This window comes from Kogia breviceps, chromosome 9, assembly GCF_026419965.1.
Source record: "Kogia breviceps isolate mKogBre1 chromosome 9, mKogBre1 haplotype 1, whole genome shotgun sequence".
NCBI lineage: Eukaryota > Metazoa > Chordata > Mammalia > Artiodactyla > Physeteridae > Kogia > Kogia breviceps.
This window is the reverse complement of record NC_081318.1, coordinates 28,337,252-28,359,655: the sequence shown is the minus strand read 5'-3', so window position 1 is coordinate 28,359,655 and position 22,404 is coordinate 28,337,252. Positions and strand designations below refer to the sequence as shown.

At 38.2% G+C, this 22,404-nt stretch overlaps 1 protein-coding gene across 7 annotated transcripts in view; it reads right to left on the bottom strand.

The window, feature by feature from the left end:
- Positions 1-22,404, bottom strand: part of CADPS2 (calcium dependent secretion activator 2) — a 544,229-nt gene that overhangs the window by 241,203 nt on the left and 280,622 nt on the right. For all 7 annotated transcript variants that reach the window (XM_059073595.2, XM_067042266.1, XM_059073599.2 and 4 more), the window contains exon 8: positions 2,894-3,033. In XM_059073595.2, the coding sequence (XP_058929578.1) occupies positions 2,894-3,033 (140 nt within the window). The remainder of the gene's footprint in view (positions 1-2,893; positions 3,034-22,404) is intronic.

Below are 22,404 nucleotides of genomic sequence, written 5' to 3'. Positions count from 1 at the left end.
AACTCTATCCATAAAAGGAGTTTGCCATATTCTAAAGGTGAATTAATTTTTTAACTGTCTCTCTTTCAATTATTCATTATTCATCTGTTAATCATTCATTATAGGATGAATTATTAACAAAATACAATCCAGCCTGAAAGCAAAATGCTATTAATGCACTAATTCTGTTCTATCACTGCTTTGGCATATGACAGAGCACTTGGAAGAAAAAAGTTAGTTGACCTTCTCTTATACATAATTAAGTTCAGTAAAACCCATCTGTGAAGCACCACAGAAAAAGATGTATAAGGTTAGGATAGTCATGTGTGTGTCAGGTCATGTTTTCCCATATACATCTAAACACAGGTGTGATATTCAAAATATTTAAAACTGTTACCACACAGGCACTGAGAAACCTAGACAGGTACTTGTGGTCCCTGCCCATAGTGATAAATTGCTATTATAGCAATGTTGAAATTCTGGCTGTTCATTATTATTACATTTAATCACGGTCTTACGTAGCTTTTTTGAATAACTATTAGGAGATATGATATTCTTAATTATACTCCATAACACACCAACTAGCAGAACAACATCACAGGTATTTTCAATTCTAGAATTTCTTCCTTTTACCTACCATAAACTGCAGTTACCCAAATGTCTGGCAATGCCTGCTAGTATCTTCGTAAAGGCAGGTCACGACAGTTCTTGAGCTTTACAGATTAAATTCAGAGACTATGATATATTCTCTTTAGTCATCTCTTTCACCCATAGTCTTGGGCAGAAGTCAACTCCAGAACCATTCTGGGGGTCCTAATTTAGTCAAAGGTCTCTGAGACGTGATACGAACCAATTCTCCTTCGTTGCAAAGGAGTGGTTAAGAAAAGCAAAAAAAATTTAAAAATAAAAAATCAAGTCTTAGAAAGCAGCTGGATTGTACCACTTGCCCTGGAGCATTTTAGAGCAAGAAAATGCCAAGCATTAGAGCAGAGCTTTCTTTCCACGGGAGCTGAAGGCTTCAGAACTTGCTATGTGCCCAACTTTGTATCCAATCCTGGTTCTTGAGTCAATCTGAAGGCTGTAAGGGTATTCATCACAGTGCTGCCCACGTGTAAATCAGGGGCCATCTTGGCGCTACAGCACATAGGTTCCCATTTCTTGCTGCGCTATTCATCAAGAGACTGAGTTCAAAATAGTAGGGAAATAACTACAATGTTTGGAATATGATGTGGTCCTTTTTATCTCCCTCTAGTTTCTACTAGTCTCTAAGCACTTTAGAGCAGTAGTACTCTCTCTAGTCTTAAAGCACTCTCCAGCCATACCAAAATTGTCATGGTTGGCTAACAGCCCTTCCGGATCTCCTGCCTATGTATATGCTATGCCACGTGGCTGGTGGCTGGACTGCCCTTCCTCCCCACTGCCCACCTGCTGAATTTATCCCTCAAGCTTCATCTCAAAAGTCAGTTGTCCTGTGAGACTTTCTTTGACGCCAGCTAGAATCAGGTGTTATCTCCACCTGTTCCCATTCCTCTCTTGTAGCGCTTATCACTCAGTATGATCATTATTTGTATATAAGCCTGAATCCCTGGCTAGCCAGTTCCTTCAGGCCTGGGATGGTGTCTCACTGAGGCTTGCTCTGGTTGGCACAGAGGAAGGACTCAATCCGTGTCTGCTGCATAAATCAACAGTGAGCAGGTAGATGGAGGGGGGAAGAAAGAACTCTTCAGTATTAAATCCCAGGAACTCCATCTGCATCATGAGTCACAGTTAGACTCTGCATTACTACATTAAAGATGCCATACTGTGGGATACCTAAATTACTGGTCCCTTTCTAAGAGCCCACCCGCTGAGGTCTTTTTCCCCAAGTGAGACTAGTTCTAACACTGCATACACTACTGCCCACCCAAACCAAGGAAGCAATATGGTCCTTAGAGTCTCATCCCAGCTGTAGTAGATACATCTGGGCTGCCTTCTGTTCAGAGCCTAACTTTGTTTTCCCTAACAGTCAGTCATCTGAAGAATCCTCATCTTGTGGACTTACCAGTTAACTCTGCCACGGTGCTAGTGACTTGGCCCCAAAGCCGGCAGAGACGCCCCTCTGTATAGGAAGGCACACAGACTGTTAGGTTTGCTGCTAAACTTGGGATGGGATACCTTAGCAACTGCTTCTCTGCTTAGTAAGAAAAGTCTTCACATTCTTTCCTGGTAGCTAACACCCCTATGCTAGAATTTGGCTGTAGCAAGTCCTAAAGTATTAATCTGAGAAAGACCTGGGTTTTAAAAAACTCACTGAATTGTATTCAAGAGTTCAGACCTGTTTCCTCCATCAGCTACAAGGGAAAAAGAATCTCGGAGATGGAAGTTGACTCCGACCCACAGCAATACCCAGGGGCCAGTCTCTGCGCTTCCGGTTATCCACCAACATCAGTTTCCTCCAGGATCGATCTAGTTTCTCACTCACATATTGGAATGAACACTCACGCGCCTCCCGTCAAAACCTGTACAGCCTCCTGGGTTATATCTGAACCACCATTAAACTTTAATGTAGTCTATGTAGGTTTAACTATTTCTGGGGATCTGAATTCTAGGCTTGTTTCAACTATTACTGTATTTTGAAATATATCTTGCACGTTATCTCCATACATCAGTGTTCTTTATCAATATAAGTGATGTACAATACCAACACAATCAAGTACCAATCGTGTGTAAGCATGCAATCAGTTATATTAACTAAATACCCATGTATTCAGCTATAAAGATGTCTACAGATTTAAAAAATTAAGTTAACCTATTAATGTAATTTGTGGGGAAAAACTCCATGTGAATGTCTGATATATTGGCTCTCAGTAAAATGACAAAAGTGATACAATGAAATCCAATAATTCAGGAGAAAAACATCTTCAAGTACACTCACCCACTATGTTTCATATGTGGTGGTTTATCCATTCGCACTGCCAATTTGATTTTTAAGTCAGAGTCCTGGCTATTTTTTGGAACGATCATTCGGTGCAACTCCGCCGACTTGGAGCTATTAGAAGTTGGGTATAATATCACCTGTAAGGGACAAAAATAACACATTTAGGTGCATAATACAAAACGTCTAAGGAGTAGAACTGAAATCTTTTCTATACATTTTCCTGTTTAAAAACGTGGTGTCATGCCCAAATGTGTCTAAAAACCATTTCACTCCCACCACAGCAGATGGGTTTTCAATACAGACTGGTTTATTTATTTATTTGTTTTGACAAATATGTGTTTTCATATTATCACATAATGAGTTTTCTTCCTGTGTCACTTCACAATCAATTAATAGCACAGCGGCTACGGTTGAATTGACAGTTGAAAAATACTTAATAGACACCTATAATTTCAAGGCCACTCTAAACTCCTCAGAGCAAAGAAGTTCAGAAAGAAATATTCTTTGAAATTACAAATAGCATGCTCAAAAAGCAAAACCAATTATTTGAAGCAGCAAAAATATACCTCATGTTTTAATATTTTCATTGCAAAGCAGTGTTAAAGGAAATCAACTCAATTAGAGATGGAAAAGACTGATCATCGCACATTTTCTGCTCTAGATCAATATCAGAGAAGGATTTTTTTCCTGACTACATGTTTTCAAAACTATAAAGATGATATTATGATGACTGAAACAAAGTAATTATTTTTAACAAAACTGCCAAATTATCAAGTCGTTATTTCACAATCCCACATTCCACAGAGCCAACACAGGAAAGAAAAGCTTACTCTTCAGATGTTACGTACCATGTAGATTAAAAAAAAAAAAAAAAGTATTTTCCCCTTTTAGTCAGTCATGACACTACTTAGACACAGCCTATATTCAAGGCTTAGTGAATATTTTTAAATGGGAGCACTATATTCTGAAGGATAAAATGAAGATATGAAATGCAGTACATCGTATTTTAAGCCATTTCTTATTTTAAAGCAACGTGAAAAGTAAAAAAAGCTTGAAGTGTCTAAGAAAACGAAAGAACTATAAACATGCTCAGGTATGACAAAATGTTTTCAAAGCACATCATGGTAAATGAATTTGACATGCTCTGTCAAAAAAATTTTTTTTCATTTCCATGTATAAGTGAAAATATGCATGGAGAAATCTTCAGGCAAGGCTCTTTCTCTCTCTAGGAAAAACAATATAGTCATAGTCTCAACTTCCAAGTTGTTAAATATATCTACTATTTGGAGACTTTTCTCAAACCTATCCATAGCTAGGTTCAGTCCAGCATATCTGCACACTTCAGCATATAAAGGCTCAGCCAAGAGCAGATGAAACGGCATTTGTGATGTTTTCAAAAATTATGATCAGATTCTAGAAAGAGTTCTTTTTGACTGCTGAAATAGCCAATGGAATATTTTAGAGATTCTTTCTTAAACAACAGTAAAGGAAAATAAATTAGTAATTTCTGGCTCAAACCAGCAGACAAAGGTATATCATTTTCAACTCAGAAGGTGATTCCACAAGAAGAGTCAAAGACTAAGACAGAGCTATACATCCTCTGTAGCTCTTACTGCTATTTCCCAGCAAGTCTGAAAAGCTTTTTCTATTTCTCCCCACCTCATCCTTTTAAAAACAATTTGGCATGAACCACCTACAGACTTTATTCCTTTATAATTCTTCTCTCTATGTTTATATGAAAATTGGTATTGTTCCAAACGCTAAATGTCATATACAGGAAGAGAATATTTAAATTAAAACTTTCGACATTTCTCATTCTCTAAATGCCAATAATGGGTTACTAAAAAAGGTTCCAAAATAACTAATTGCAGTTTATCCCCAATTAAGGATCATCTCAGTACTGAACACCATCATTTCTGCCACATTTTAATTTTCTGATGGGTAACTCTAACTGAAGTCAGTGGAAGGCTTTACTGCGTTATCTCTGTTCAATTAAACATTTGAGTGCTTACTATGTGGGAACACAGAAAGATGAAAGAATATGGATGACTCCCTAAGGAATTGATGGTTTCTTCTTATCAAAGCTAAAAACTCAGATAATATCTGATAATATCACTTCTTTCTCTTGCCCTTCTATCCCTAGGGTGTGCAGCAGTTTTCCGATATTGTTAGTCTCTGGGTTTATTCACCATCGCTTGTTTGGCTTCTCTGTTCTATCACACATGTAGCTAACTCCCCGTGTTCAATTTGCTCCATTTGAATGACCTGGAATTTTCTGTTTTTCTGGACAGACTCTAATAAAGGTGTAAACAATACCATATGTAACAAATGAAGGCCCAGAGATATGAAATCTATTACTTCTAAAAATGGTTCTGGTGAAGAAACTCTGTTAAACTGTTACCCGGTTCCCAAATTGTACAAGCAGAAAGTGATCATCCTCCTTTCCATGATTCAGCCATGGATGACAACAGACAAGGAAGAAGCACCCAAATGCGTAGAGCCCAAAGGGCCAGGGAGGATAAAGAACAAAACAATTCTTTTCAGATGCATAATAAGGGTCTAATCAAGAGACCCCGAACACTGTCAGGCAGGGTGTCTTCACAGTACCTGCCATGACAGCATCTCACTGTTCTCCCTGGACACGTATTGCTCTGTATTTCCCACTTCACCTTTTTTTCGAATGGGAAGCTTAATTGTAGCTTTCCTGCCCCCTGCTCCACTGCTATATATTGGATTTGCGCTTGAGCAGGGTGGGGAGGGGAGATGGAACAGCAGGCAGTTAACACGAACCCTAGCTCATTGGGCACCAGGCTGCAAACAGCCACAGCTGGACCTGATTGAGATGCTGGACTTTGAACTGGAAGTAAGGACAGGATGAAGCTTTGGGTTGTCTCCCTTGAAGTAAATGCATTCTATGGGTAGGTGGAAGGGTAACAAAAATTGTTGTTACCTTGGCTATAGGGGTGAGCTATGGCAGATGATCTAACTGTTCACCAGGATTCATGCTTTCCCTAGTGTAGCTCCCCTGGTATCTAAGGAAGGGCACATGGAAGTTGTAGCTAATGGAATATGAAGAAAAGTGGTAAATTGTTTTGGGGAATGATGATTAAGATATAGAAGTGAAGAAGGTATGCCTTCTTCACTCATCTGCTAGCCAAATGCAGAGGACTCCAATTCTCTAGAAAATGAGAGAGCCATGAGAGGGAAGAAATTAGAGCCCTGAATCACCACACGGAGGAAATCTACCCATCCATCAGGAAGACCCATGATAAACTGTTATACAGGCACTATCGTTTTAAATTACTGAAATGTCGTCATCTGTTACAGCATTTAGTAGTATACCAACTAGTACATTAACACAGAGTTTTGCTGCATAAGACTTGCACAGGTAGTAAGTGCTTGAAGAATTTTCTTTCACGATAAGCAGATAAACAGTTCTACTTCAACATGACTCAGTTCATGTTCAGAGAGGGATGTCTGATGTTGATGGTACAATAATCAGAATACTCAAGAGATATAATTTACTAAGGATTCTTCTTGTATTTTAGGTTCACACATAAGTTAAATCATAGCTCTGTACGTAGTTAGTTTCTTACAGAATTTAGCAAAGTAGCTTGTTCTTTGCTATTCATTTCTTAACTTTTCTACACGTATTTCTGCTTCTTCTAGTCTTTTAGTTTATTTTTGTCACCAACACTTTAAATGCCTTGTCATTTAGCATAACACAACACATTTTATGATTTATCTTAAATATAAAGCCAATGTATCTTCTTCATAATAAAACGTCAACATTACTTTCCATCTTTGCTAAAGTGTAATGGAAAACACAAAATGTATTTTTCAGGCTTTGTTTAAAATTCTGTCAAGTTTAATACAGAGGAAGAAAAAACTTAAAATGAAGTGTAAAAATACATATGTACATAATATCTAGAGTAATATGGGGTTCAGAAGGATTTTTCTCTTAAAATATACTTGTACAAACTGACACCTCTACATTATTTTTCTTCTATTAAGATACATTAATTAAAGCCAAGGGACGGCTTAAAGATGGCGGAAGAGTAAGACGCGGAGATCTCCTTCCTCCTCACAGAGACATCAGAAATACATCTACACGTGGAACTTCTCCTATAGAACACCCACCGAACGCTGGCAGAAGACCTCAGACCTCCAAAAAGGCAAGAAACTCCCCACATATCTCGGTAGGGCAAAAGAATAAACAGGAACAAAAGAATAGGGACGGGACCTACGCCAGTGGGAGGGAGCCGTGAAGGAGGAAAGACTCCCACACACTAGAGGCCCCTTCGCGGGCGGAGACTGCGGGCGCCGGAGGGGGAAGCTCCGGAGCCGCGGAGGAGAGCGCAGCCACAGGGTGCGGAGGGCAAAGCGGAGAGATTCCCGCAGAGGATCGGTGCCGACCGGCACTCACCAGCCCGAGAGGCTTGTCTGCTCGCCCGCTGGGGCGGGCGGGGCCGGGAGCTGAGGCTCGGGCTTCAGTCGGATCCCAGGGAGGGGTCTGGAGTTGGCGGAGTGAGGACAGCCTGAAGGGGGCTGGTGCGCCACGGCTGGCCGGGAGGGAGTTCGGGAGAAGTCTGGAGCTGCCGAAGAGGAAAGAGACCTTTTCCTCCCTCTTTGCTGCCTGGGCGCAAGGAGAGGGGATTAAGTGCGCCGCTTAAAGGAGCCGCAGAAACGGGCGCGGAGCTGCCGAAGAGACAAGACTTTTTCTTGCCTCTTTGCTTCCTCGGGTGTGAGGTGAGGGGATTAAGAGCACCGCGTAGAGGAACTCCAGAAACGGGCACGAGCCGCGGCTGTCGGCACGGACAGTAGAGACGGGTGTGGGACGCTAAGGTTGCTGCTGCCACCACCAAGAGGCCTGTGTGTGAGCACAGGTCACTCTCCACACCGGCCCTCCCGGGAGCCCGTGCAGTCCACCACTACCGGGGTCCCGGGATCCAGGGACAGCTTCCCCGGGAGAACGCACGGCGCGCCTTGGGCCTGTGCAGCGTCACGTCGGCCTCTGCCGCCGCGGACTCGCCCCGCCCCCGTGCCACTCCCTCCCCCTGGCCTGAGTGAGCCGGAGCCCCTCAATCAGCTGCTCCTTTAACCCCGTCCTGTCTGAGCAAAGGGCAGAGGCCCTCAGACGACCTACACGCAGAGGCGGGACCAAGTCCAAAGCTGAACCCCAGGAGCTGTGCGAACAAAGAGACGGGGAGGTCTCTCCCAGCAGCCTCAGAAGCAGCGAATTAAAGCTCCACAATCAACTTGAAGTGCCCTGCATCTGTTGAAAACCTGAATAGACAACGAATCATCCCAAGTTGAGGAGGTGGACTTTGGGAGCAAGATATACTATTATTTTCCCCTTTTTTTTCTTTTTGTGAGTGTGTATGTGTGTGCTGCTGTGTGAGATTTTGTCTGTATAGCTTTGCTTTCACCATTTGTCCTAGGGTTAGACCGACCCATTTTTCTGTTTTTTTTTTTTTTTTTTAAAGGAAATTTTTCTTCTTAATAATTATTTTTTATTTTAATAACTATACTTTATACTACTCTGTCTTCTCCCTTTCTTTCTTCCTTTCTTCCTTCCTTTCTTCCCTCCTTCCCTTTCTTCCTTCCTTCCCCCCTTCTTTCCTCCCTTCCTCTCTTCCTTCCTCCCTTTCTTCCTCTGCACCTTCCTTCCTTCCTTTCTTGCTTCCTTCCTTCATTTCTTCCTTCCTTTCTTCCTTCCTTCCTTCCCTCCCTCCCTCCTTCTTTCCTTTTCTTTCCTTTCTATTTTTTCTCCCTTTTATTTTGAGCCGTGTGGATTAAAGGCTCTTGGCGCCCCAGCCAGGCACCAGGGCGGTGTCCCTGAGGTGGGAGAACCAACCTCAAGACACTAGTCCACAAGAGACCTCCGAGCTCCACGTAATATCAGACGGCGAAAATCTCCCAGAGATCTCCATCTCAACACCAAGACCCAGCTTCAATCAAGGACCAGCAAAGAACAGTGCTGGACACCCTATCCCCAACAAAGAGCAAGACAGGTCTACAGCCCCATCCATTAGCAGAGAGGCTGCCTAAAATCATAATAAGGTTACCAACATCCCCAAACACACCACCAGACGAGGACCTGCCCACCAGAAAGACAAGATCCAGCCTCATCCACCAGAACAGAGGCACTAGTCCCCCCAACCAGGGAATCTACTCAACCCACTGAACCAACCTTAGCCACTGGAGACAGCCACCAAAAACAACAGGAACTACGAACCTGCAGCGTGCAAAAAGGAGACCCCAAACACAGTAAGATAAGCGAAATGAGAAGAAAGAAAAACACACAACAGATGAAGGAGCAAAATAAAAACACACCAGACCTAACAGATGAAGAGGTAATAGCCAATCTACCTGAAAGAGAATTTAGAATAATGATGGTGAAGATGATGCAAAATCTTGGAAATAGAATAGACAATTTGCAAGAAACAGTTAACAGGGACCTAGAAGAAATAAAGAGGAAGCAAGAAACGATGAGCAATACAATAAATGAAATAAAAAATACTCTAGATGGGATCAACAGCAGAATAACTGAGGCAGAAGGACGGATAAGTGACCTGGAAGATAAAATAGTGGAAATAACTACTGCAGAGCAGAAGAAAGAAAAAAGAATGAAAAGAACTGAGGACAGTCTCAGAGACCTCTGGGACAACATTAAACGCACCAACATTCGAATTATAGGGGTCCCAGAAGAAGAAGAGAAAAAGAAAGGGACTGAGAAAATATTTGAAGAGATTATAGTTGAAAACTTCCCTAATATAGGAAAGGAAATAATCACTCAAGTCCAGGAAGCACAGAGAGTTCCATACAGGATAAACCCAAAGAGAAACACGCCACGACACATAATAATCAAACTGTCAAAAATTAAATACAAAGAAAACATATTAAAAGCAGCAAGGGAAAAACAACAAATAACACACAAGGGAATCCCCATAAGATTAACATCTGATCTTTCAGCAGAAACTCTACAAGCCAGAAGGGAGTGGCAGGACATATTTAAAGTGATGAAGGAAAAAAACCTACAACCAAGATTACTCTACCCAGCAAGGATCTCATTCAGATTTGATGGAGAAATTAAAACCTTTACTGACAAGCAAAAGCTGAGAGAGTTCAGCACCACCAAACCAGCTCTACAACAAATCCTAAAGGAACTTCTCTAGGCAAGAAACACAAGAGAAGGAAAAGACCTACAAGAACAACCCGAAACAATTAAGTAAATGGTAATAGGAACATACATATCGATAATTACCTTAAATGTAAATGGATTAAATGCTCCCACCAAAAGACACAGACTGGCTGAATGGATACAAAAACAAGACCCATATATATGCTGTCTACAAGAGACCCACTTCAGACCTAGGGACACATACAGACTGAAAGTAAGGGGATGGAAAAAGATATTCCATGCAAGTGGAAATCAGAAGAAAGCTGGAGTAGCAATTCTCATATCAGACAAAATAGACTTTAAAATAAAGACTATTACAAGAGACAAAGAAGGACACTACATAATGATCAAGGGATCGATCCATGAAGAAGATATAACAATTGTAAATATTTATGCACCCAACATAGGAGCACCTCAATACATAAGGCAAATACTAACAGCCTTAAAAGGGGAAATCGACAGTAACACAATTATAATGGGGGACTTTAACACCCCACTTTCACCAATGGACAGATCATCCAAAATGAAAATAAATAAGGAAACACAAGCTTTAAATGATACATTACACAAGATGGACTTAATTGATATTTATAGGACATTCCATCCAAAAACAACAGAATACACATTTTTCTCAAGTGCTCATGGAACATTCTCCAGGATTGATCATATATTGGGTCACAAATCTAGCCTTGGCAAATTTAAGAAAATTGAAATCGTATCAAGTATCTTTTCCGACCACAACGCTATGAGACTAGATATCAATTACAGGAAAAGATCTGTAAAAAATACAAACACATGGAGGCTAAACAATACACTACTTAATAACGAAGTGATCACTGAAGAAATCAAAGAGGAAATCAAAAAATACTTAGAAACAAATGACAATGGAGACACAACGACCCAGAACCTATGGGATACAGCAAAAGCAGTTCTAAGAGGCAAGTTTATAGCAATACAATCATACCTTAAGAAACAGGAAACATCTCGAATAAACAACCTAACTTTGCACTTAAAACAATTAGAGAAAGAAGAACAAAAAAACCCCAAATTTAGCAGAAGGAAAGAAATCATAAAGATCAGATCAGAAATAAATGAAAAAGAAGTGAAGGAAACAATAGCAAAGATCAATAAAACTAAAAGCTGGTTCTTTGAGAAGATAAATAAAATTGATAAACCATTAGCCAGACTCATCAAGAATAAAAGGGAGAAGACTCAAATCAATAGAATTAGAAATGAAAAAGGAGATGTAACAACTGACACTGCAGAAATACAAAAGATTATTAGAGATTACTACAAGCAACTGTATGCCAATAAAATGGACAACCTGGAAGAAATGGACAAATTCTTAGAAATGCACAACCTGCCGAGACTGAACCAGGAAGAAATAGAAAATTTGAACAGACCAATCACAAGCACTGAAATTGAAACTGGGATTAAAAATCTTCCAGCAAACAAAAGCCCAGGACCAGATGGCTTCACAGGCGAATTCTATCAAACATTTAGAGAAGAGCTAACACCTATCCTTCTCAAACTCTTCCAACAGATAGCAGAGGGAGGAACACTCCCAAACTCATTCTATGAGGCCAACATCACCCTGATAACAAAACCAGACAAAGACGTCACAAAGAAAGAAAACTACAGGCCAATATCACTGATGAACATAGATGCAAAAATCCTCAACAAAATATTAGCAAACAGAATCCAACAGCACATTAAAAGGATCATACACCATGATCAAGTGGGGTTTATCCCAGGAATGCAAGGATTCTTCAATATACGCAAATCAATCAATGTGATACACCATATCAACAAACTGAAGGAGAAAAACCATATGATCATCTCAATAGATGCAGAGAAAGCTTTTGACAAAATTCAACACTCATTTATGATAAAAACCTTGCAGAAAGTGGGCATAGAGGGAACTTTCCTCAACATAATAAAGGCCATATATGACAAACCCACAGCTAGCATCGTTCTCAATGGTGAAAAACTGAAACCATTTCCACTAAGATCAGGAACAAGACAAGGTTGCCCACTCTCACCACTCTTATTCAACATAGTTTTGGAAGTTCTAGCCACAGCAATCAGAGAAGAAAAAGAAATAAAAGGAATCCAAATAGGAAAAGAAGAAGTAAAGCTGTCACTGTTTGCAGATGACATGATACTATACATAGAGAATCCTAAGGATGCTACCAGAAAACTACTAGAGCTAATCAATGAATTTGGTAAAGTTGCAGGATACAAAATTAATGCACAGAAATCTCTGGCATTCTTATACACTAATGATGAAAAATCTGAGAGTGAAATTAAGAAAACGCTCCCATTTACCATTGCAACAAAAAGAATAAAATATCTAGGAATAAACCTACCTAAGGAGACAAAAGACTTGTATGCAGAAAACTATAAGACACTGATGAAAGAAATTAAAGATGATACAAATAGGTGGAGAAATATACCATGTTCTTGGATTGGAAGAATCAACATTGTGAAAATGACTATACTACCCAAAGCAATCTACCAATTCAATGCAATCCCTATCACATTACCACTGGCATTTTTTACAGAACTAGAACAAAAAATTTCACAATTTGTATGGAAACACAAAAGACCCCGAATAGCCAAAGCAATCTTGAGAACAAAATGGAGCTGGAGGAATTAGGCTCCCTGACTTCAGACTCTACTACAAGGCTACAGTAATCAAGACAATATGGTACTGGCACAAAAACAAATATAGATCAATGGAACAGGATAGAGAGCCCAGAGATAAACCCACACACATATGGTCACCTTATCTTTGATAAAGGAGGGAAGGATATACAGTGGAGAAAAGACAGCCTCTTCAATAAGTGGTGCTGGGAAAACTGGACAGCTACATGTAAAAGTATGAAATTAGAACAATCCCTAACACCACACACAAAAATAAACTCAAAATGGGTTAAAGACCTAAATGTAAGGCCAGACACTATCAAACTCTTAGAGGAAAACACAGGCAGAACACTATACGACATAAATCACAGCAAGATCCTTTTTGACCCATCTCCTAGAGAAATGGAAATAAAAACACAAATAAACAAATGGGACCTAATGAAACTTAAAAGCTTTTGCACAGCAAAGGATACCATAAACAAGACCAAAAGACAACCCTCAGAATGGGAGAAGATAGTTGCAAATGAAGCAACTGACAAAGGATTAATTTCCAAAATTTATAAGCAACTCATGCAGCTCAATAACAAAAAAAGAAACAACCCAATCCAAAAATGGGCAGAAGAACTAAATAGACATTTCTCCAAAGAAGATATACAGATTGCTAACAAACACATGAAAGAATGCTCAACCTCATTAATCATTAGAGAAATGCAAATCAAAACTACAATGAGATATCATCTCACACCAGTCAGATTGGCCATCATCAAAAACTCTAGAAACAATAAATGCTGGAGAGGGTGTGGAGAAAAGGGAACCCTCTTGCACTGCTGGTGGGAATGTAAATTGATTCAGCCGCTATGGAGAACAGTATGGAGGTTCCTTAAAAAACTACAAATAGACCTACCATACGACCCAGCAATCCCACTACTGGGCATATACCCTGAGAAAACCATAATTCAGAAAGACTCGTACCAAAATGTTCATTGCAGCTCTATTTACAATAGCCAGGACATGGAAGCAACCTAAGTGTCCATCAACAGATGAATGGATAAAGAAGATGTGGCACATATATACAATGGAATATTACTCAGCCATAAAAAGAAATGAAACTGAGTTATTTATAATGAGGTGGATGGACCTGGAGTCTGTCATACAGAGTGAAGTAAGTCAGAAGGAGAAAAACAAATACCGTATGCTAACACATATATATGGACTCTAAGGGAAAAAAATGTCATGAAGAGATTAGTGGTAGGACGGGAATAAAACACAGACCTACTAGAGCATGGACTTGAGGATATGGGGAGGGGGAAGGGTGGGCTGTGACGAAGTGAGAGAGTGGCAGGGACATATATACAGTATCAAATGTAAATTAGATAGCTAGTGGGAAGCTGCTGCATAGCACAGGGAGATCACCTCTGTGCTTTGTGACCACCTAGAGGGGTGGGATAGGGAGGGTGGGAGAGAGGGTGATGCAAGAGGGAAGAGATATGGGAACATATGTATATGTATAACTGATTTTGTTTGTTGTAAAGGAAAAACTAACACACAATTGTAAAACAATTATGCTCCAATAAAGATGTTAAAAAAAAAAATTAAAGCCATATGCATCTGTACATATACTACATTATTGAACTTTGTGGCCTATGAATTCACGACTTTCTAAACTGTTTCAATACTAAAAACCTAAAAACTGGGAGGAACAATCTAGAAGAACTGAGAGGGAGCTAGGTAGGCTCTGGGGTGATGTAAAGAATTCACTGCCCTGTCCCATAAATCTCTCTTAGTCCAGAGGAAGAAAAAAAAAAAAGACCACGTGACTGCAGCAATTGCACTGTGGTTGTTGAGTAAAATAATAGGCTACATTTTTGGTATGAATCTAGCTCAAAGATAGGTGCAATCAACAATTCTTAAAGCAATCAGGACAGACTTCACAGAGGAATCACTGCTTCATTTTGGAGTCTAAAAGAACACATAAGATTTATAAGATATTGTAAGATACAATATACAAGACACAATAAAAGACAGAGGGAAGCGACTGATAAAGACATGAGGCCATTGGAACTGACCCACCCTTAGAAAGTAGGCACACAATCCCGATGCTGACATTCTTACCACTACCTTTGCATCTCAAGCCCTTCCCCAAGCGTGACTGGTCAGCTCTTTGTTCCCAGGGACCTATCCTCAGCCAGTTTCCACTGCTTGCCACCAAAGGAACTTCAACCAGTACAAATGTTCATGACATTTTCTGCCATGTCAATTCTCTACCTTATCAAAAGGTAAGGGAAGAGCCCTGTGGAACAGTAACTTTTAAGGGTTAAGAAAAGGAAGAGACCTCTATAATCAAGACCAGAGGCCAAGGAGACAGAAGAAAAACCAGAAGGGTGGGATGTACTACACTCAAGGCAGAGAGTGTTTTGGGGAACAGGAAGTGGCCATCAGTGCCAAATGACACTGAAGAGGTCAAGCACCGTAAGGAAGGAAAGGCTACTGTTTGGTTTAACAACAGAGAGGTCACTAGAGATCTCAGCAAGAGAAAGTTTAGGTGAGGCCAGACTATAATGGCTTCAGGGATAACGTCTATGAGAGGAATGAAGGAAGACATCACTTAAATCTTAAATGAACAAGATGGGGCGAGATAAGCAAGATCATTTTGGCTGGATTGTGTACAAAGGCGGGGGCGGGGTGGGTGGTGAGGATATGGCCACGTAGACTGAAGAGGGTAAGGAAATGGGAAGGTTGTGCTGATAGGTGAGATCAGAAAGGAAGAATGGGGATAGACTGTAAAAGCATAGGTTTTGCTAAGGAGTTTGTATGTTATCCCATAACGTGTAATCGAAAGATGCTTCTAAACCAGAGAATGACATGATCAAAACGTCATACTCTTGTGTAAAGGATAATCCCTGTCTATTCAGCTGTATGCATGCTGGAGAGGAGTCATGTGTAGTCAAGTGTCTAATATCCAATTAAGAAATGAAATGGCCTTAGAAATACATCTTTAAAACAGAGTAAGAAGGGACTGAAAATGCTTTTAGCTGGAATGTTTCAATTTGTGATTAAAAGTTTTTTTGTTTGTTTTTTTTGCTGACAATCAGATGTCCTTGAGGCAAAGGGTATTTTAAGGAAATGTCCAAGGGATCATTACTCCAGATAAGTAGTGCTATCTCTATGAAAAACCTTGACTTCTGGGGTTCAGTTGACATTTTTCTATCTCTCTCTTTCAACTGACAAATTTTACAGTTTAGCAAAGATTCATGACAACTATGCCTTGTGAACCTTTTAAGTACCTTCCTGAGAGCTTAGAACCTTGAGAAAGTATGTACAGTGAAAGGACCAACTGAATTTACTTCATTTCAATAAAGTTTTATTTAGCACATGTTAATAACTAGCATGTATTTTCTCCAATATCAGAGCCTGTATTTTCACTGTATGAAGATGAACTGGATGACTTTTCTGAGAGGAATCCACAATACATCCTTCTTAGTAACATTTTCCAGTGTTTTAATACACCTGAGGTTTCTTAGTCTAAATTATTTCTCCTTTAATGTCATTGCTTCCTGTCCTACTTGGTTGAAACAAAGAACACCTGCTTACTTTCACTAACACAAGGTTCTTCTGTATACTGAAAGATTAGCATTAAGTCTTCTGTGAACCTTATTGTCTGTAGGCTAAATCCAGTTCCCTTTATTTTCAAAGCTGGAAAGAATCCTGGAATTTACAATATAGAACTGATCAAACTCCCAACCCCTTAAAAATATGCTGATGGCCTGACAGGAAATTACACATTTCCTTCCTTCTATATAGTACTTTCCTTTTTCTTTTTTTTAAATAAGAAAAGCCTTTAAAAAAATGAGTAAAAGAAGAAAAAGTATTATCTGAACTATATATTTTTTCTTGGCATTAGCTTGTTAAAAATTAGAGGTTATAAGCTTTGTTATTTGCATGATGGGGGTTGGAGAGAGCATGGAAAACAAACATCAAGGTGTGTAAATTCTTCCTAAATCTTTTCTGGTATCACTACTTAATAATGAACCACTGTATGAAGGGGCTCATGGACTGCATTTAGCAGAGTATGCTCCTTGAGGGCAAGGGCTCACAGTGATACCTAGAGTAATTCACCTGTGGCTGCTAGTATAATTTAAGCCAGTATCTTTAATTAAGCCATTCTTTTGTTTTTGAAATTGAAGTATAGTTGATTTACAACATTGTGTTAGGTTCAGATGTACAGTATACTGATTCAGTATTTTTGCAGATTATGTTTTATTATAGATTATTATAAGATAATGGCTATAATTCCCTGTGCTATACAGTATATCCTTGTTGCTTATCTATTTTATATATAGTTGTATAATAGTTGTATCTTAATCCCCTACCCTTAATTTGTTCCTCCTTCCTCCCCTCTCCCCTTTGGCAAACACCGGCTTGTTTTCTACATCTGTAAGCCTGTTTCTGCTTTGCATATACATTAATTCGTATTATTCTTTTAGATTCCACATACATGTGATATCATAGTATCTGTCTTTTTCTGTCTGACTTATTTCACTAAGCATAATATGGTCTAGGTCCATACATGTTGCTTCACATCCTAAACTAGACACTTACCAAGTGTTTGTTGGATAGATGGGTGGATGCTCAGAGAAATTAGAAACAGAAATGCAAACCCAAAATTTATAACTTCATTGAGGTGAAAAGAGAAAAAGGCTTGCCAACTAAAGTACTGCCAAAACTTGAGAAGAGAAAATGACAGTAGCAAAGGCCAAAATTGGTATGCCATTTACTTGCCAGTCTCTAAAAATTTCTGAAACTCTCATCTTTCCATTTCTGGACTGTAAGGGGTAGAATAATTAGTCTCCCCAAAAATGCCTAGTCCGAATCCCCAGAACCTGTGACTATGTTACTTACCTGGCAAAGGGGAATTGAGGTAGCTGATGGAATTACGGTCACTAATTAGTGGACCTTCAGAAAGCGAGATTATCCAGGTGGGCCCAGTGCAATCACAAGGGTTCTCGGGGGTGGAAGAGGAAGGCAGAGGAGTGATGAAGCAAAGTGATGTGAGAAACACTTCACCAGCCATTGCCGGCTTTGGAAATGGAAGAGGACCATGCGTGAGCCAAACACGGGCCGCCTCCGGAAGCCGGAAAAGGTAAAAAAAAAAAACAAAAACCCCTGCATTTTCCAGAAGACCTTTTAGGTCTTCTGGAAAGGAACACAACCCTGCCAACACCTTAATTTGAGCCCACCGAGATTCGCTGTGCACTTCTGACTGGCACGACTGTAAGATAATAAATTTGTGCTGTTTTGAGACACTAAGTTTTCGGTAATTTGTTAAAGTTGCAATAGGAAACCAATACACAGCCAATAAAAGCTGCGATTTGATTGCAAAAGCACTAAATTTACCTTTTAAAATATTTCTTCTGCTGTCATTCAAAGAGTTTTACAGATTTCTATCATTATCTCTGATTACTTTGAGATGTTTTGGGGTGTGATTATTTCTCTCACTTTCCTGTGGTATTCTGCTTGTATGAAATCTTTTGAAAAAGCTCTCTCACTTAGTGTTAATTTAAAAGTTTTCATTTTCCTTACCATAAAACAAAAGAAAAAATTGAAAAGGATCACGATGAGACAGATTATTTTGGTTACTAGAATGAAGACCGTCATGCATATATTTCTAACAAATTTCAAGTTCCATATACCCAAATGATCAAGGATTACATCTTCTATTTCAGTCCTTCAAGAAAGGCTTTGAAAGACATAGTCAAATCTGCCGAGATATTTTTCATGGCTCAATTAAAGATACTGGCCTTTAATCTTCATATATCACTTTTATTGCTTGTAAATTCTCGATTTCATAGTTCTCCTTGAGTGGAGCAATATATTCCATCACAGCTACATCTGTGTCTTTAAGACTTATCTAGACAGGAAAGCATTATTATTCTTGATCTATTCCCCTCAGCCATAAATTATGAATAGCAGTAACCTTTATATTTCCTTCCAAATAAAGTTTCTATTAGAGGACACTGCATGAGTAGCTTTATCATGTTTCTTTTTACTAGTCTGGTTATAATAATGCCTGGCATTTATAAAGAACTTTTCAACTCAGTGCCTCAAAGTGCTTTGTGAAATTTAAACTAATTCTCACATACCCTTAATAGATAGGCATTGCTCTTGTTGTGTAAATAACTTGACACTGAAGTTAAATGAATACCTAAGGGAAATTACTTCAAGATAATAGACACTTTCAATTTTACATACCCTCCCCAACACACTCCCTTCCTAATTTCACATACATTATAATAACTAATTTAGCTTTGTTCTCACTCTTTAGTTATTAAGTACTATAAGAACTCTTAGAGCCAAATCAATTTTAATTATGTCAATCCATACATAGGATGGTAGGATGGAAAGGAGGAAGTTATGTTAATGCCTAAACTTGGATTACTTCAGTTGCAATCCTTAAACTGAAGACAATTACAGCAAAGTGTTAGGGAACTGACTAATTTACAGATAAGTGTTGGTATTTTTATTAAAAACCAACTACCACCCTGAAGAGTGAATGTGAATTATTATTCTTCATTTGAATAAGAAATCAAAGGTCTAATAATTACAACCTAACAATTTGCCGAAATGATAAGATTCATGAAAACCTTCCCAATTCGTCATTCTATATGTATACAAACTAGTCAGAAGTCCTTTAAAGAATAGAAAAGGAAGGTAGGAGAGTAGGAGGTTAAGAATTCTTGGTGTTACATTTTCACATGCTTCAAAGAACTGCATGAATTTAGAGAAATATGATAAGATGGAAGTAGTGGAGAATAAAGGTCGAGGGAGAGAGGTTCAGTGACCTGTTCATGCCCTCTTGGCTATTATGGCAGAGCCAAGACCAGAATCAACGTCTTATGGAAGCAGGTTTCAAACTTTCAGTTTGTGATGCTCGACAACCAACTAATCTGAATGTTGGACCTTTGACTTTATTTTTGACTCATACAATACATCTAATAAAAATAGCAGGGAATAAAGGTACTTAGCTTTTCAGTATCAGTGCTGGAGACAATAAAGGTGGATATTCCTAAGAGGCTTTGTATAGCTCCCAAATGCACAGGGACTTCTTAATGCAGTAACTAAAAGAAGAAGTTAGTAATGGATGTCAGGATGTTCCAACCTGCTTCTTCTATATATTATAACTAGGAGATGGGCTGAACATCCTAGAACCTCACTCTTGCTATAGGATCCAAACCATGTATCATTCCACAATTGCTGTGACAGCTTATCACTTGGTTAGGGAGCTCAGGTGTTCAAACAAAAGTGACTCATTCTACTGTCTACTATAACTCTGCAAAGGAGAAATGAAACTGAAACTTCAGGAGATTGTTCATTTGTTCATTCATCCTTCCAACAATAATTGGACACGTATTACACATCAGAAACTGTTAGACAGGTGCTATTGCTGAAATAATATGTCCCATGTCTTACCTTCAATGGGAAATGGAGATATAATATTGTAAGGCTCATAAACTACACATGAAGTGTTATGATATCATTTGAAGTTAGACTAAACATAAGCAACACTTAAAATATAACAGTTACCAATAATAAGCAAACAAAGAAGAAAAAATGGAACCATAAAAAAAATATTCAATTAGTCTAAAAGAGGAAAAAAAGGAGGAAAAAGGAAATAAAGAACATATGACAGAAAAAACAGCTAAATGACATATTTAATCATATCAGTAATCATATTAAAATACAGTTTAAATACTGATTGAAAGGCAGAGATTGTCAGATTGAATAAAAAATAAAGACCCAATCATACGCTGCTTCAATCAACGTATTTTAAATGTAAAGAAACAAATAGATTAAAGGATGTAAAAAGATATAATATGCTAACACTAGTTAAAAGAAAGCTGGGATAGCTAAGACAAAGAAGATTTTAAACCAAAGTATATTACTAGGGATAAGGAAGTTATTTAATAATGACAAAGTGGTCAATTAATGAAGAGGAAATAGGAATCCTAAATATTTGTGCACCTAATAACATATCTTCAAAATACAAGCAGCAAAAAATGATAGAATAGATCCATAATTATACTCAGGTTAATACCAGTCTCTCAAAAATTGCTTTTTAGAAAGTAGATACAAAAAATCAGTAAGGATATGGAAATAACAGTAACTTGAACTATTTGACATGTATAAAACTCTACTGAACAAAAGAATATGCAGTCTTTAAACTGTGAATGTGGAACATTCACAGGATAGACCCTCTTATAGGCTATAAACTAAGCCTCAATAAATTTAAAAAGGATCCAAGTCATATAAAGTATATTCTCTAAGCCCAATAGATTGCAATTAGAAATTCATAACATAGAGAACTCCAAAAAAGCTCTCACATATGTGGAAACTAACACAGTTTTAATAACCCATGGGTCAAAGAAATCAAAATAAAACTTAGAGAGTATTTTGAACAGGATGAAAATGAGAAAAGAATATAAAAAATCTGTGGGATGTCACTAAGGCAATATTTAGGGAGGGTGGCACTTAGAGCACTAAATGTCTATACTAGAAAAAACAGATTTTTCTCAAATCATTGGCTTCAGCTTTAATAGAAAAAGTATCATGAATTAAACTCAAAGTAAATAGAAGAAACAATAAAGATTAGAGCCAAAATAGATTAAATAAAAATTAACAGAAGGAACTTTATCAACTTGATGAAGGGGATCTACCAAAAACCTACAACTAATGTTATACTTAATGTTCAAAGACAATGTTTTTTCCTTAAGATCAAGAATAAGACTAGGATGTCCACTTTCACCACTTCTATTCAACACTGTATTGGACATTCTAATAAGTACAATAAGACAACCAAAATAAATTTTTAAAAAATCTAGATTGGAAAGAAGAAGTAAAATTGTTTTATTTGTAGACAACAATATTGTCTATGGAAAAACAATCTACCAAGATACCAGTAGAACTAGTAAGTGAGTTTATCAAGGTTGCAGGATGTAAGATCAATATAGAAAAGTCAATTACATTTCAATATACAAACAATATCTAAATTAAGAAAATTAAAACAAACAAAATGATGCTATTTAAAATAACAAAAATACGAAATACTCAGTGATAGATCTGGCAAAAGAAATGCAAGACCTGATCATTGAAAACTATTAAGACATCACTATGGGGAATGAAATAAGGCTTAAATAAATGGAGGGATATACTGCATTCATGGGTCGGGAAACTTAACTTTGTTGATCAACTCCCAAACTGATCTACATATGCAATGCAGATTTCTTACATATGGCACCAAAAGTACAAGCCATAAAAGAAAGAAAATTGGACTTCATCAAAATTAAAAACTTCTGCTCTTTGAAACACACTGTTAACAGAATGAAAAGACAAGCCAAATTCTGGGAGAAAAATATTTACAAATCATAAACCTGATAAAAGATGTGTAAACAATGTACTATGGTCTTTCCAAACTTAAGAATAAGAAAACAAGTAACCCAATTAAATACTGGAAAAATGTCTGAACAGATTCTTCATCAAAGAAGAGGTACAAATGAAAAGTAAGCATGCAAAAAGATGTTAACATGATTAGTATTAGCTGTTACGGAAGTATAAATTAAAACCATAATGAAGTAACACTACACACCTATTACAAATAAGGAATTGGTACAGTGTGTACGTTGAA